We start from the raw sequence: 16,949 nt of genomic DNA on the forward strand, positions 1-16,949 counted from the left end.
TGCCCAGCTCTCCAGCCTGTCCAGGTCACGCTGGATGACAGCACGGCCCTCTGGGGTGTCAGTCACCCCACCCAGTTTGGCATCCTCAGCAAGTTTGCTGATGATACACTCTGTCCCCTCATCCAGGTCATTAATGAATATATTAAACAAAATTGGACCAAGTATTGACCCCTGGGGGACACCACTGGTTACAGGCCTCCAACTAGACTCTGTGCCGCTGATCACAACCCTCTGGTTCTGTCCCACAGCCAACTCTCAATCCACCTCACTGTCACATCATCTAACCCATACTTCCTCAGCTTCCTAATGAGGATGTCATGGGAGACAGTGTCAAAAGCCTTGCTAAAGTCAAGGTAGATGACATCCACGACTCTCCCCTCATCCAGCCAACCAGTTATAACATCATAGAAAGCTATCAGATTGGTCAAGCATGATCTATCCTTGGTAAATCCATGTTGACCACTTCCAATAACTTCCTGTTCCTCAACGTGTTTGGAGATGACATCCAGAATGAGTCGCTCCATTACCTTCCCAGGGACAGAGATGAGACTAACTGGTCTGTAGTTCCCTGGGTCCTCCTTCTTGCCTTTTTTGAAGATCAGAGTGATGTCAGCCTTCCTCCAGCCCTCAGGCACCTCTCCTGTTCTCCATGACCGTTCAAAGACGATGGAGAGTGGTCTAGCAATAACATCCGCCAGCTCTCTCAGCACTCGCGGATGCATGCCATCAGGGCCCATGGACTTGTGAATGTCCAGCTTGGCCAAGTGGTCTCTGACACGGTCCTCCTCAACTGAGGGAAAATCTTCCTCTCTCCAGATCTTCCCCTTTTCTTTCAGAGTATGGGATTCATGAGGGACAGCTTTAGCAGTGAAGACCAAAGAAAAGAAGGCATTCAGTAACTCTGCCTTCTCTGTGTCTTCCACCACTAGGGCACCTGTCTCATTCACCAGTGGGCCTACATTTTCCCTAGTCTTCCTTTTTCTATTGATATACTCAAAGAATCTCTTCTTATTGTCTTTAACTGCAGTGGCCAAGCTGAGTTCTGATTGAGCTTTGGCCCTTCTCATTTTCCCCCTACATAGCTTTGTTATATCTTGATAGTCCTCATAAGTTGCCAACCCCCTTTTCCAGAGAATGTAAACTTTCCTTTTTTTTCTGAGGTCCATCCAAAGTTCTCTATTTAGCCAGGCTGGTCGTCTTCCCCGTCTGCTCGTTTTTCGAGACAAGGGGATGGCCTTCTCCTGCGCTTTTAAGAGCACCTGCTTGAAGTATGACCAGCCTTCCTGGGCACCTTTGCTCTTCAAAACTGCCTCCCAAGGAACACTCTCAACCATGCTCCTAAACAGGCTAAAGTCTGCCCTTCGGAAATCCAAGGTGGCAGTTCTGCTGGCTCCCCACCTTACTTGATCAAGAATTGAAAATTCTATCATTTCGTGATCACTCTGCCCAAGGCGACCTCCAACCTTTACATCCCCCACAAGACCTTCTCTGTTAACAAACAGTAGGTCCAGTAGGGCACTTCCCCTAGTTGGTTCCTTCACCACCTGTGTTAAGAAGTTGTCTTCCACACACTCCAGGAACCTCCATGACTGTTCCCTCTCTGCTGCGTAGTATTTCCAGCAGACGTCTGGGAAGTTGAAGTCCCCCACAAGAATAAGGGCAGATGATCGTGAGACCTCTGCCAGCTGCTTATAGAATACTTCATCGGCTTCTACATCCTGATTGGGAGGTCTATAACAAACTCCCATCACGATGTCTGCCTTATTGGCCTTCCCCTTAATTCTTATCCATACACACTCAACACTGTCACCCACACTGTTAAGTTCCAGACATTCAAAACTGCCCCTAACATAGAGGACCACCCCACCACCTCTCCTTCCTTGCCTATCCTTTTTGAAGAGTTGGTAGCCATCAATTACAGCACTCCACCTGTGTATGTCCTCCCACCACATTTCTGTGATGGCAACTATATCATAGTTTCCTTGCTGTACAATGGCCTCCAGCTCCTCCTGTTTATTTCCCATGCTGTGTGCATTAGTATAGATGCACTTCAGCTGGGCTAATTGTCCTGCCACTTTCTTGGGGGGACAAGCCCTAATTCGCACCTGATCATACTCAAGACACTACTGTAGCTACCAAATTATCACTACCCCTCATGTCTTTGCTGTCACACAATTCACCATCCCCCACCATCATTTCATCAAGTCATTTTTACCCTGCCTTTGTGCAAGGGGAAGGAGTCCTCTTGAGATGACTAGAAGGAAAAGTGCACTCAAATGCTAGCTCAGAGTCAGGAACTCTAGCTGCAGGAGCAATCAGCAGCTGCTCCTAATGGGCAGACACTTGGTGCCCTCACATACAGTCTGATGAATGCCAGTTAACTCAGCACCTTGCAGCAGACTGTGAGCTTGTGCCTGGCCACGGTCTTTCAAACACTTCTCTCAGCAGGGTCCCTAATGCAGGCAGCTCCTCCAGTGAGATCCATCACCAACCCCAGCACATTTACCTGACCATCAGGGATGGCTTTCCCTCCCTCAGGTAAGCACAGCTGAAACCCATCTCCTCTGCAGGAGACAAGTGGGAGGCTACAGGCTGCTGCTGTGCAGGGTATGGGAGTTACTGCTCCACAGCTCGGCTCAACAACTGTTCCTGCTGTGCTCTGTCAGCTGCCACCAGCTCCTGCTCCATAGGGTGTTCCTGCCCAGGGGGAGGCTGGGGGTATGACACTGTATCAGGTCAGTCTGTACCTCCCACAAGCCATGCTGGCTGCAGCTTGGATGTAGTCCCTCTCCCATGAGTACTGCTGCTGTCCTCAGGCACGCAGGGGCTGCTGCTCGGCCTTGGTTCTCCTGTTCCAATATACCTTTCTCCCCACTGTCCAGACACAGGAACGTTAAGGGCTCTGGTATAACCTCCCCCCCCCCCCCCCCCAGTATACACAGTCACTTCTTCCTCTCCTTCAAAAGGCAACATGGAGAGACTCCTGCCTTCTTCCAGGAGAGACTCAGGCAGGACAATCTCTCTGTAGTGCCAAAGCTTCCCTTCTACCCCAGAAAAATTTCATACCACAATGGTCTGGGAAGAGCGGCTCCTCAGGGTGTGTGGAGGTAACATAACACTGTCACACAATATCCCAAGACCACTTCTTGCCCCCCCCTATACAACCCGGTAACTCAACAGGGCGGACAGAAATACCTGGTAAATATCGTCACCTGTGAAGTGGCAATACTAATTTTCAAAAATTATCTGTGAACAGGAAAAAAATGCCCCAAAACAACAGAAAGGCCAACAGACACAAAGAAAAAATAAAGGCTGCATTACTTGGGATCAATCTGGGAATTCTGTGGGATCTAGCCTAAGAGCTTTCAACCTATTGGGCTGGCTACAGCAAGCACAAACATACTAGGAAAGTTGCTTCCGTTTCCACTAGAATTTAAAGCACAAGTGAAGGAGGCTGTCAGGCACTGGCAAGCAAAGGATGGTCTGGGCTTACAGACAGGATTTGTGTGCTGGACTCTCAGGCATCTCCCAAATGGTGGAGTCCACTGAAGAGCTGTGTAGGAGTAACCTGTTGGCAGCATGAGCACAGGGATCTGCTTTTGAGAAACAGCACAAAATCCAGCTTTGCCTCTTAAAACAGAATTGAACGTATGCAAAAGCAGGAGATGGAGACAGAAAGAACGGGATCTACCAAAAAACAACCATTATTGGTCTTCCAACCTCCAGCAAATGTCACTGAATTGCCATAGCAACAAACTGCAACACCGCCAGGAATGAAAGCAAGTGAAGCATTTGAAGTGAGTTGTTTTAGTGGAACTGCTTTTTCATCTCGCTTTCCTGCACACCACAGAATAACTGTCTGGTGCCATGCTGACAGTCTAAAAGAGCAAACTTCACACTCATGCCTGTGAGCACTACCTGCTTTTAAACTATCACCTGTTTGTCATAGTCCTCAAAAAAAGTTATTACCAGGGCAAGAGAACAGAGCAAACCGCACTATCAGCAAGCCCCCCGGGACTCAGCCAACCTGACTGACACACTGGAGATGAATTCAAGGCTCCCAAATTCATCTCTTCCTGGTTCTTCCCACTTTTAACAGCATTTTAGTTAAAGATTCCAGAAATGGTAAGACTCTTCCCCACAATATTAATCAGCATTGCTCCATCAGGCTCAGGACCTCTCCCCTGAGAAGAGGAACACTCATCAAGTCTCAAATAGCTAACCAGACACATGTGAAGTTAATAAACCAGCTATACTTTAAGAAACCTTCAGCTTTTAGCAATTCTTCTCCCATTTCTCTGTGCATTTGTTGTTCTGCTTTCTTTCACAAGGCACAGAAATGCAGTCCAACAGCAGAAGGCTGTGCCCAGCAGACAGGGACTGGGCTGCAAGCCCAGAGACTTGCGCTCTCTTCCTTTGCCACTCACCCGCTGGTTGCCTCTGGCAAGTCACTTTCTCCATTGCTTCCCCCCCTGCCTGCAGAATACCAAACTCCTCTGAAAAGTGATCTGAAGCTCATACAGGTAAAGGCTTGGAAGTACTAGGGACTAGTAACACTATTTGCTGTACTTACTAACATTTGGTATTTTGAAAACAGGTATCAAAAGGCAAGTTGGTAAGTTGTAATTAGGCAAGTGCCATATTAACAGTTGCCAGAGCAACCTTAATTCTGTCCTAGGCTGGTCCAAAGAGGCAGAGACACTATTAGGAAAAGCAGTAGTGATCATGCAGTCAAAAGCTTAGGTGCTTACACACTTCCAGCTGAATTAAGGTTTCATGGGCAACCATAAAATTCACAGTCGAACTTTGAGCTCTGCAGGCCAGTTATGGTTATTTTGGAGATGTTCTTCTATGTAAGTTACTCTTTCCTACAGAAAAGAACAGGAATAATACAAAAATCCAATAGCTTGAATATTACAGTCCATAATCTGTAGCAGAATTACAGATCTGGAAACACTGAAGGCTACCACGCTCTGGAGACCAGGGCTGTGCTGGTGGAAGCTCATACTCCACTCCACCTCATGGGGATGAGCCCAGAACCAAGCTGTCAGCATGGAGACCATCCTGGGTTTTCTTCCTAACCCAATCGCAGCTCCCAGGTGTAGGCGCTGCCATGAGTAGGACTGCTGATCCAACAGTGGTGCCAGCCTAGCTCTTAAAATTACTGTCCCCAAACTGTGACAGGTGTACTGAACGCAACCTGCTTCATGATCCAGCACAGTGCAAAGACCTGTCCTCATCAGAGGTGATGCTTCCCACAGCCGCCTCTCTGGCACGCTGTCCCTGCTGGTGCAGGGCTTGGGGACCCCCGCTTGCCAGTGGTTTTATGTAGTTATCTGTCAGGTTGCCAAGAATTTCCCATGGTATGTGAGCAGCAGGAGGGAGACTGTTTTTACAAAGTTTGTAACTCCCCTAAACATGACTGGAATTTCCATGGTGAATGATGGTGCAGATCTAGCCCAAACGCCTTCTTCCCAAGGACTTCCAAAAGTCTGGAGTAAACCACAGATGCATACAACCATCTCAGAAAACACTGCCAGATTCTTTTACAGAAACAGTCAGTGACCTAGATGTCAAACTGGCCACCCCTACCTAGGAAAAAATATCAAATAGAATGCTTTTTTTTCAGAAACTCTCTCCTCTCTTCTTTCTCCCTGAAAGTCAAAGTTGGTAGCACTTAGACAAGCCTTTTTATTAACACATTAGCACTGTGGGTTGTATTGTTTTCTTCTCTCTACATGTGGGAATTCTGGTCTTGGACCCTGAGCCAAAGCTAGAAAAGTATCTCCCAAAGCCATGTAACTATGTCCCCATGAGCACATCCTCTCCTCAATACCACAGATCTGTGTCCCCTCAAGAATGGGTGAAAAAAAAGAGGGAGTCCCAGAGACACAATCTATAGACTAAAAACCCCAAAGGCTGAAAATAACCAAGCAAGTGCAACAGTTTTTCCTCAAGGGAGTCTTCAAAGTGCCTTCCCAGCTGGAAAGTCTAAGCACCAGTGTCTCCTCTTTAAGCAGGCAGCAAACGAACAACTGGCTTCAGCTGCGTCCCGGCTTGCCCCATGGCTCCCTTCCCAGGAAAAAAAAGGCCAGGGCAGCCCTTCCTGCAGCAGCCCCTTCTTACCACAGTCCTTCAGACCCGAAGGCAGGGGCACATTACAACACAGCTTCACCCACCACGTCAGTAACTCACTCTCCCAACAGGCCAAGCATGACTTGCTCTCAGACCCAGTATGGTAAGATGCAGACTTTGCCTCCCAAGAACAAACATGACTCGTTGCTCTCAGGATAAGTCTTTGGAGCATAACGCAGCTAACTGCCACCAAAGCTCGATTACACTGGGACCCTGCCAAGGTGTCCTTGCTGTGCTCTGCAGAGGCACCAGCTGAGATACCTCCTCACTTGACACCAAAACTTTTCAGGTGCCCGCTGTGGCCACGAGTAACAGCTGCCTCCAAAAAGTCACCATGGAGAAAACTTGAACAGCTATTAAAAACCTGCACTTCTAGGTATTTGAACGAATGCCAAGGACTCACTGCTGGCCAAGGGAGCTCCTCATCCACATCAGTTTAGGATGGATGCAATCTGTGGCCCAAAGAGAAGCATGTGAGAAAAAACAAGACCTTGCTGTATCCCTTAAATACTGAGAAATTTTGGAAGAAGGCAGCAAACCATGCCTGCAGAGCCCAAGAGTCTAGAGGTTCCCAATGAGATAGAAATAGCAAAGGAAGATTTGAACAATACAGACGTCTGTAATAGAAAGAGTGTAAACAGCCAAATCGGGTCACAGAGGAACAGCACTGGAGCAGAAAGCAAAACAAAAATAGCAGGAAAGGAAAGATAAATAAAAAATTCCTAAAATATATGAGAAGCAAACAGACTGACAAGGAAACAAGAGGGCCATTGAGTGGAAAAAGGAGAAGAGCTGTGCAGAGGCAACCAGGGTAGGCCAGGGATTTAATCCAGCCCCAGAGGGGACGGCACAGGGAGGAAACAAGACAGCTGAACTATTTCATTACAGCAGCAAGGAAGGGAAGAGGAAGATGACTTTGTCAGGAAATTACAACCATCTGCACTTAGGAACTGCAGCATCGGCTGAGTAGTTTCAGGTTCACTCTGTAAGACAGGTGACACAGACAGCCTGTTCTTCCACCAGGGTGGATACCTGTGGTGGACCTTCCTTCCCCATCCCCTAGCCTACCCCTCACCGTTTCCCTGCTCTGGAGTCTTGGTCTTGCCTCCAGCTCTTTCAGCTAGATGAGCTATTTTGGGATAGCAATGAGTGTGGCAGGTAAAGAGGTGGTTCAGTAATTTCTGCACTGGGGAGGGGCCCAGATTTGTACAGCCCTGCATGAAGATGGAAGCAGTTCCTGCCTCTCTTTCTGCTCCCTGCTCCACCTCCACTGCTACCACGGCAGCTCCTCTGAAGCCTGGCACAGAGAGCAGCTGCTGGTCACTGTTCTCTCCCAGAAACAACTTCTCCCTGTGACTTTCTGTTCTCCCCAGCTCCCTGAAATCCAGGCACCACAGAAGAGGCAGTTATGTCCACAGAAAATCCTTCTACGTCTCAAATGACATGGGGTTTGCACACACAGCAGAGGCATGAACCCTCATGTTTTTCCCCCCTTACCCTCAATACCTCACTCTGCCCTGTATTTCTCAGCCAAGAAAATTCACTCAACAGGTAAGAAGGTGAAAGGCTGACCTAGAGAAAAAAAAACATCTCTTTGCACAAAGTGGTTCCAAAGCTCTGGCAAAAAGGATACAATGTCCAATACCAAAATAACAAGCTCAGGATGCACGCAGCCTAGCCCAGAACACAGTAGGGCACTATGTCAAAAGCAAGGGGCCAGGAGATGAGCCTGGAAAGACTCAGGACAAGTGAAACACCGTTGGGCAGCAGAGCACCTACTGAAAAAAAAGACAGCAAAGGAGGCAACAGGTGCCTGGGAAGGAGCGTCCATCCCCTGCCTGGAGCTGGACACCACGTCACTGGCTCAACAGAAAGGGCTCAGCAACAGAGCCCATCTCCCCTCCAGTGGGCACCAGGAGTGGGTATACACTGTGCGATGGCTGATTGCTACTGAGATGTTTGGGCTCAGGGCTGAGGATCTTCACCCCCCCGCCTGCAGTGGCGTCAGTCCTTCTTCTTTCTGCACACAGAAAGTCAAGACTCCCCTATGCTAACCCCAACTCTTCACCTATCACAGAATGGGCTTGAAGAAACAGCAGTTCAAAAAAAGGTGGCATGCTTGTACTTTTTAATTATTATTTTTCTTTACTATTTATCTAACATTTTTATACCCACCCAGGGTAAGTCTGGTGCTTCCAAACTGCCCTCTGTTACTACCAAGGTTGGTAACTTACCTTTTGAATGGAACCTGTGGCTCTCACCTAACATGGTCACAGCAAAATCCAGGTCGGCAGAGACCTCAGGAGGTCTCTGGTCCAACCTCCTGCTCAAAGCAGGGTCTGCTCTGAGCTCTGACTTGGTTAGTTGGGACTTTATCCAGGCTGGTCTTTTAAGCCTCCGAGGATGCAGAAGACACAACTTCTCTGGACAACCTCCTCCAGAGCATGGGGAAAAGCTTTTCCTTCAACACAGCCTCAACCTCTCTTCTTTCCACTTTACGCTCATTATCTCTCATCCTCCGGCCACTGTGAACCACCTGGCTTCATCTTCCCAAACACCCCCTTACAGGAGCCACCAGGCTGGCACCAGGTCCCCTGATGCCACCTCTTCCCTGTGCACAGGCCCTGCTGCCTCAGCGCGGCAGCCCACGACCCTGTGCTGAACCCGCTCCGGTTTATCAATGCCCTTCTTCGGGGCGGGGATGCGCACACACCCCCCATATTGTAGGTTTAAGGTTTAAAGGTCCTACAAGACTTGATCACACCAGGGAGGCTGGCAGCACCCGGCGGCGCCCCTGCGGGCGCTGAGGCAGCGGGGCGACGGGAGCTCTGCTCATGGCCGCCCTCCGTCTCCCGAGGCGCCACGTCCCAGCCCGCCCAGCCGCGGGCACCGCTCTCCCCTCACGGCGGGAGGACGGCGACAACCGCCAGTCGCGGCCCCCGCCGCGGCCCCTCTCCCCCGGGGAGGCCGCGCCGCCTCCCGCCCGCCGCCTTCTCCGCGGCGCGGATCGCCCTCTGCCGACCGCGTCGCCGCGCCGCAGCCCCGGCCCGCGGGGAAGGGCCCCGCCGACCCCGGCACGCCGCCCGCCGCCCGCCCCACCACATCCCCCGGCGCTGCGGCCGCACCGAGCCCCCCGGGCGGGCGAGGGGCGCCGCGGGTGTCCGCACCGCCGAGGGGGGAGCGCCCGCCAAAGGGCCCTGTGCGCCCGCGGTGCTCGCACACGCCAGGCCCCGGTCCCCCCTTAACGCACCCACAGCGCCATGAGTACTTACTGCCTTGTGAGGCTCCTTCACCTGAGGCAGCTTCAGTGTCTGCAAAGAGAAAGAGCTGCACTTAGATCTGGCGGCCGACTCTGTCCCCAACGCCCGTCCGACGGCGTGGGGCTGCGCCTCGGCGCCTCGCTCACTCGCTCTCCTCTGGCCGCGGCTCCTCTCCGCCATGGCGGCCCGCGACGCCAGGCCCACAGCACCTCCCTGGAGCCGCTGCCCCACTGCCAGGTGTGGGCTGCCTCGGCGGGACGGCGGCTGCCGATGGAGCGGGCTGTGAACGGCTGGCGGCCCTGAGCAGGGACGGGCTGCGGGGCCGAACCAGGCCACATCGAGGGCTGTGCGTTACAACGCAGCTGCCTTTGGAAGAGCCTCCAACACTGGGGCTCCTGTTTACCGAGCTGTCACAGGGGCCTGGATGCCAAACGGGACAGCCCGGGGGGGGGCATCTGGGGGCTCTGGTGAGGCGCGAGGTGCGAGGACTTCCCTCCGGCGTGGCTGGGAGCAGCCGCCCCCCGCTCTGCCCCCGGAGAGCCCCGCCATGGCCCCCGCTCTCCCCTCAGCATGGTGTCTGCGGGCCCAGGGGCCCTGCGGCGCTGTGCCGGCTGGGATGACGCTCCCTCATGGTCCCACTGTCATCCATGGAGCTCTTAACGATGCGTTTTGTAATTTCTAGTGAAGGTTTGTTGAAATCGCTCATGTGCGTAATTCCTGGGCAAGTGCTGTCACAGAGGGAACAGGTCACCCCGCTCGGCCTCCCCAGGGGACGCTCCACTGCCGCACCTCCCCGCCACGGCCAGCCATGGCACAGCCCCTGCCAGAGGTGGGCCATCAGAATCCCCCCGGGGCTACTCTGTCCTGGTCTGACCAAAGGGACATGTGGAAAGGTGGGAGAAAAAGCTCCCACCACCGTAACGCCTGGGACGGCGGGAAGCACACAGCAACGATCACGTTCAAGCCCGAAACGAATGCAACGGGCGAAACTGCAAGCTGGAAAACAAACCCCAATGTTACAAGTCAAGGATCATAAATGATTAGGTTTTCCAAGCCGTTTTGAAGTGTTTCATATTCATCCTAAATTGCATATACTGTATGTCACATTATCTAATAACATAACTACGTTTCAAAATATTCCGTATGTCTCTTGGAATCACGCTCGCATTGCTCGGAAAACCACAGCTGTGGAATGTCACAGCATTTTTGAATTTAAAATTTGCAACCTTAAGTAATGAACACTGTTTGCATTTAATTTCCTTATTTCTTAAGAAATAATAAAAACAAATGATTGTGGGTTTGTGAATTTGTACATTTCTACTTGATTAACCTGCCTGATTAGATCACTTTTCGAGGCAACGTTATTAATTTGGCACAACTTCATAAACTGAGGGGCCAGATCAGAAACCCTCGGTATCATATGCAAAACCTCCGCAGTCAAACCCCTGTATTTTTCCACAGCCGCTACTTGTTTGAATTACCACCTATCACTCAAGGAAAAAGCTAGCTGTGGCACAATGGAGTTCTGCAAAATGCTGTCCTGGCGTTTACAGACAACGGCATAAATAAACCATAAAAGCTATGTACGATGCATGCGCCAGGCCATTTCTGTCATTTAAATGGCTTTAAAAAGTACTTCAGTCAAACTTAACAAGAATCAAGCAACACACAAAGGTTTAAGGAGCGGCCATTTCTGAACTGCGTTAAGCAATGTTGTTACTCTTAGTCATAAGACAGACTAAAGTCGTCATGAATTAAAAAAGAAACAACCTAAAAATCCCCTAACAGCCCACTCTAAATCACCTTTGGGCTGAGACCAAGTAATTACAGCTTCAAAACAAAAGACCAATTTCTGAGAAAGTTGCAAAAGTGAGAATAGGGAGGTCGGCGGGAAAGCTGGAAAACAGGCAAATTAACTCCTGCGTCCCAAGTAACTTTCTGAATCTCCTATAAAAATTGGCTGCAGACTGGGAAACGTGCACAGTAACAAATGGGTGCTTGGGATGCAGCACAGAGGGCAAAGGACCCCCCCAAATCCTATGATTTTTCAGTAGCAGATAATCACACAAATGAAACCCCACTTTCTTCAGCTCCGAAACACCATCTCTCCTCAGGAATGGTTATTTCGCTATTAATTTTCAACTTCTCACCTCAAAATCGTTTCAGTCACAGAACTGCTCCAACTCAGACTCCAAAAATGTGCACTTTGGAAAAAACCATTTTTCCATATTCACAGTTTGAACGAGTCATCTTCCTTTTCGTATTTTTGGAATCGAGCAGAACCCATTCTTGGAAAATATTAATCCGAAACTTTAAAAGCTTTGAGAAGGTTTTTGAACAACTGGTTAAACTAGAAACTTTGCCTGAAGAAAACAATCCCGCTCTAGTGCATTCAGCATTTATTCTGACCATGGTAGATCAGCCCCTCGGGCTGGCACACCCACGCGGGAAGGTAACGGAGAGCTGATCGGTTCAGGGGGAGGCAACGCGGCAACTAAATAATGTAAATAAATAATAAAGAAAAACAACTTGAGCAAAATCATCGTGCAGCCCAGAAAAGCTTATCTGGAAACAGAGAACTTCCACCAATTATTAGGACAGAGGCGATATATCCTGCGAGGGTTAAACTTGAGCCTTGCTATTTTCTTTCATTTGCTTTCTGAAGAATTCTCCTTTGGGTAAAAATCTCCCTTGCTTGGCCTCAGCCCAGAGGTTTTTAAATTTACTTTGTGAAAGTCTAATAAAGTCATTTCAGCCGCTTTTTTTTTTTTGAGTTACCTAAAAGTGAAATAATTTTTCTGACTCAAAACATGCAGATGTTTTGCTGCTCATGTTGCTTAAATATGACCCAACCATACAAAACAAAACTTTCTAGCTGACTAACTCCTGAAGGGAATCCAAACCTTTTAATGACTTGAAAAACCCCACATAGCTAGACAAAAAACACTGTAAGCCACACATTTTGCAGGCCGGGGGGTTGCAGAGAGGCGAAGCGGTAACGTTTGTGAGCGCCCATGGCTGGGACAGAGCCTTCCATCGCCACCAGGAACGCGCCGCCTTTCTGCTCCCCCTGAACTCCGGCAGCTCGGCAGGAGGAAGGAGCCGCGATCCCGCGGGGCTGCACGACAGCTCACAAAGGAGCCTTTCAGCTCAACAACGTCTCTTTTTTTTGTTGTTGGGTTTCTTTTTCTATTTTATTTGCGCGTTTCGGGGAGGCGAAAGGGAAGGAACGCAACCTTTGCCTTTCTGCCTTGATGAAACGTAGTGAGTAAACTTCTTACCTACGTTTCTGATTCTTTCCGGAACCCTTTACGCGGGGTTTTCCGTGCCTGCCTCTCGGCTTTCAGAGCAAAGCAGAACGGGAGCTTGCCCCTGCGAGGCAGCCTGTCTTGAACAAGAGCTGCCTCAACCTTTTGTACTTCTAAAGTGCCAGGAGATCGATCGCTCCCTGAAATTCTCCAGACGATGCTGAGCACCACAGGGAAAGCTCAAGAAATTAAGAAAATGCCCCATTTTGCAATAAGAAACCACCCATTCCTGAAGGCAGACGAGAAAAAAAATCAGCCTAAAGAACACAGGTCACCTCCAACACAGCTTCTCTACCGTGGAGATCTAGAGAGGAGGCAGGTGCAGATGTAAAAAAAAAAAAAAATCTAGGCAATTTCTCCCCAAAACTATCATTACAAAGAAAAATGTAATTTTTACCTTTAGAGATCTGGCCAGCATGAAAGTCTCAATGGGGAACTGAACAGCTCGAAGGATGAGAAGAAATGTAAGTTTTGCACAGGGCAAAACAAGTGACTGACAAGGAGGGACCGACTGCAGGAGCAAAGAGGGCACAGGGCTCCCACCTGTGCTGGCCACCAGCCGCACGCCCCCAGCTTATCTGCTGCAGCTCCAAACTGGACACCGAAATGTAAAAAAAACAGCTTAGAAATCACCCAGTTCAAAGCAAGGACAACTTGGGACCACCCAACCTCCTGACCCAGGGACTGAAGTTGGGTCACTGAATGGTGACAGCGGAGCTGGCGGGACAGATGTTTTTTTCAGTTGTTCTGCCCCAAAGGTCCAAACCACATCAACACAATTACTATCTGCTCTCCCATGCGCTGAACCTTTTGCATCACCAGCTCTGTCCATCTGCAGGACCATCCCACAGCTTGGCCAAGGACCATCAGCACCACAGGAACCACACACGGAAGCAAAAAGCAGAGGGCTGTTCAAGGGGAAGGGGTGTATCCTTCAGCAAATCAAAAAAAGCAGATATTTCTGCTTGAATGCCCAAAAAAAACTGGAAGAAAGCACCTAAAGAGAAGAAAAAGGGGCCCGAATTTGCTCTAGTTACTCTGGCGCTGAGCTGGTGAGTTTACCCAGGATCAGTCAAACCTTCAGGGAAAGACAGATGTTATGGGACTGACGGGTGGCCCAGACCTTGGGGAAACCACGGCTGATGCACGGAAAAACGCATCAGGCAAAGAGGGACTGCCAGGTCCTGCCACTGCTGGCTCCTTCCTTGGCCAGCCAAAACGAAACGACTAAAAGATTCGGGATCTGAGTTTCTGGCAGCTGATAATTGCCCGTAATATGCCAAGGGAGCTCAATTTTCAGTGCTTCGAGGAGAAGCAGACCTAGGAGAGCTGGCTCGCCAGTGCCCTGCGGCCAAGACACAGACTGAAAACACGCAGGGAGAACATGCAAAGCGCAGAATCCCATCCTCAGCACATGTGTAACCAGCAAGTTATCTCACGTTTGTTATGGTGGTGCAATACCAGCCACTTCCATACAAGACTCGGATACGCGTGGGAATAAAAGCAGCTCTCACAAAAATTTTTCAGTCCTGCAGTCTTACGTTATTTCCACCACTGTTACTGGTACAGTTCCATGTACGATTCACACTGGATAATATCACCCAGGGCTTTCCTCCGTATAACCCTTGCTTTTTTTTTTTTCCTAACTATACATTACATGCACACTCAATGGCATGTTACTTCTCTGCAGACGGGTACGCTTCCCCGCTGCTTTAACTGCCGGCTCAGGTTCTGTTTCTGGGAGAATCACATTTACAGAGCGGCACCGAGTTTTCACTTTGATTTCTTGTTGAGGAGTGTACACGAATAAATATCTCATTTTGATTTTTATTGTCTTAAGGCAATTCAAAAGCACTTTAAATGTTACTACTACATGCATCAATTTACAGCAACATAAACCAACAATTTTTTAAGTTTCACATATATAAATTGTGCTCCTCCACGACTGATGTGAAAATTGCCAATAAATTTCCACATTCAAAATTTTGAAAATTTCCATCTTCTACAGCTACACATTAAAAAGGTTTTGGAAGCAAAAGGTAAAGTCACGTCTCTACTGAGTTCATGACAAAACTATGGTGTTGTGGTTTGGGCCAGACTGGTCACTGAGACGAAGGACAGATGCTCAAACCAGGACATGTGGATATTAATTGCACATGTGCAGGTTGATGCATCCAGACTATTTAATATATAGCTTCATGATCAAAATATAAATAAATGTATAAATACAAATCAATTGGATCACACACCAGGAGGTGACCTCATACTAATGTAGCTCCTAAAATTCCAGCTGAATTAAAGATCCCATAGTGCCTGGGGAAGAGAAATAAAATAAAAGCAATCCTTGTCCCTAATCTAAATACTGCAATTATTATTGCAAAATTATTGCAATGCTGTGATGCAACAGTAAAGCATTTTGCATGTCAGCAAATAACTGCTGCTGACTATTATTTTAGGGATTTTTTTTCTCAAACTGCAGAGTGAAGCTACTTTGTAGTTACATTTAAAGGACTTTTAGGAATTTTGTTGGTATTTAGAAAGGAATACCAGCATTGAAAAACAATTCTGAGTGTATCTAAGGATACAGAAGAAGCTCTGTGATGTTAAACAGCACACAAGAAATACGCAACCATGCAATTAAAGGACGTATTATGAGACTGAGAAAAACTCTGAGAAGTTAAGATGCATGTTTCCTTTTCAGTTGTGCATTTGCTGACTTGTGGGAGTTTACACATTTAAAATCTAATATTGCATTAGCCTTCATTATTCCTAGATTTTCAAACTTTTCACGGGAGTTTCCCTTATGCTCCTTTAGCCATTCCAGTCGATCGTTCTACTGAAGACCACGTGCGCTGATGCTGCTAGTTACAACCCAGGAGCTAAAGCAGATGCTCCTACAAGTCTGACACACAGACTTCAGTGCTCAACTCGGGTGAAAGAAAATAAAACCACTGAAAGGCTCGTGAGTTAGTTTCTTCTGTTATTTCAGATACGTATTTCTCCATATTATACAAACTACACTCACTATACAAAACACCCAGCAAAACTCTCACATTTCTGCAATTAAGCAACATCGAATTGGCCAGACTTAGGGAAATTTCAAATAAAGTCACTCCTGACTAAGGACGAGATGTTTCCTACAAACAATACACTTGGAAGGTGACCTCAGCCGACAGCAGGGGTACGGGGGTGAGTTCAAGCCACATTTTGATTTTAACATAAAAATACAGCAATGTAGCGACGCCAGTATCTGACCTGATACCCTCCCATCCTGACTCACCAGGGATGGACTAAACCACCCAGCTGGGCAGGAGCGCGGGGCGCCTCGGGGACACGCCTGCCCCTGCGGGGGCAACTATACTGCTGGCTTGGGCTATCGTTTGCCAGGAGAAACTTTTCGATTTGCAGTTCTCCCAATGCACAGCAACGTCCCCAGAGAGCCCCGTGCTGTAAATACTGCACCGAAGGCAAGAGCTGCTTCTGACCTCAGAAGAAATACTGCTGGAGTAGAGAGCCACAAAGCTTAGACAGCCCCAAAATTTATCCTGCGAATGGCCCACCCGAAAGAAGCATCACTGATGAACGGAGAAGCAGCAGAGCAATCTTCAAGACCTTCCCGAAAATAAGTCCCCGAGCCGGAACGTTTACCCCAGGATTCCCAAAGATTTGAGCAGGAGTGAGATACCTCTGTGCGCTCGCACATGGGTCTGGAAACAGTTGTAATACTTGTATTTCTTCCCACATATGCCACACTCGTAAGACCCTGAAAAACAAGACAGAAAAGTATACATCACCATAGTAGATCAGGAAAAACAGCCTCGCCGCATACTTATCCATAAACTGGGGACAAAAGAATGCAGTTTGCAGCAAAGTAATTTTTGGAAGGTTCATGGAGATAAATGCAGGAAATCACTATCCCAGACTCAATCCTTTTTTCAGCCTTATTTAAAATTCCTTGGCATATTACCCTGAACTTACATTTTCAGTATATCTTTATAACTTTGCGAACATGAAAGGGCCACTCTCAAAATAGTTTGACTTATAATTTTATAATAATGACTAATATTTCCTATGGACAGAAATAACCTTGAATTACTTTTCAGTAAGTTCCTAGTATATGGGAAAAAAAGCTTTTCAACTGAAAAAAGAAGGCAATATGTTATCTTGAGGCAAGGAGTTTTCAAAATTTCTCAAGAAATGCACAATGTACAAATTTCTCAAGAAACCCACAGAGATTTGGTAAATA

At 48.3% G+C, this 16,949-nt stretch overlaps 1 protein-coding gene across 1 annotated transcript in view; it reads right to left on the reverse strand.

Moving 5' to 3' along the window:
* ZNF618 (zinc finger protein 618) overlaps positions 1–16,949 on the reverse strand; it is a gene marked incomplete at its 3' end in the record, with an annotated part of 164,085 nt that overhangs the window by 51,061 nt on the left and 96,075 nt on the right. The window contains exons 5-6 of the mRNA XM_082492432.1: positions 16,389–16,466; positions 9,408–9,446 (exon numbers count right to left, since the gene is read on the reverse strand). Coding sequence (XP_082348558.1) covers positions 9,408–9,446; positions 16,389–16,466 — 117 coding nt within the window. The remainder of the gene's footprint in view (positions 1–9,407; positions 9,447–16,388; positions 16,467–16,949) is intronic.

The sequence above is a fragment of the Vanellus vanellus genome (genome assembly GCF_965231255.1).
Source record: "Vanellus vanellus genome assembly, chromosome: 18".
NCBI classification, from domain to species: Eukaryota; Metazoa; Chordata; class Aves; order Charadriiformes; family Charadriidae; genus Vanellus; species Vanellus vanellus.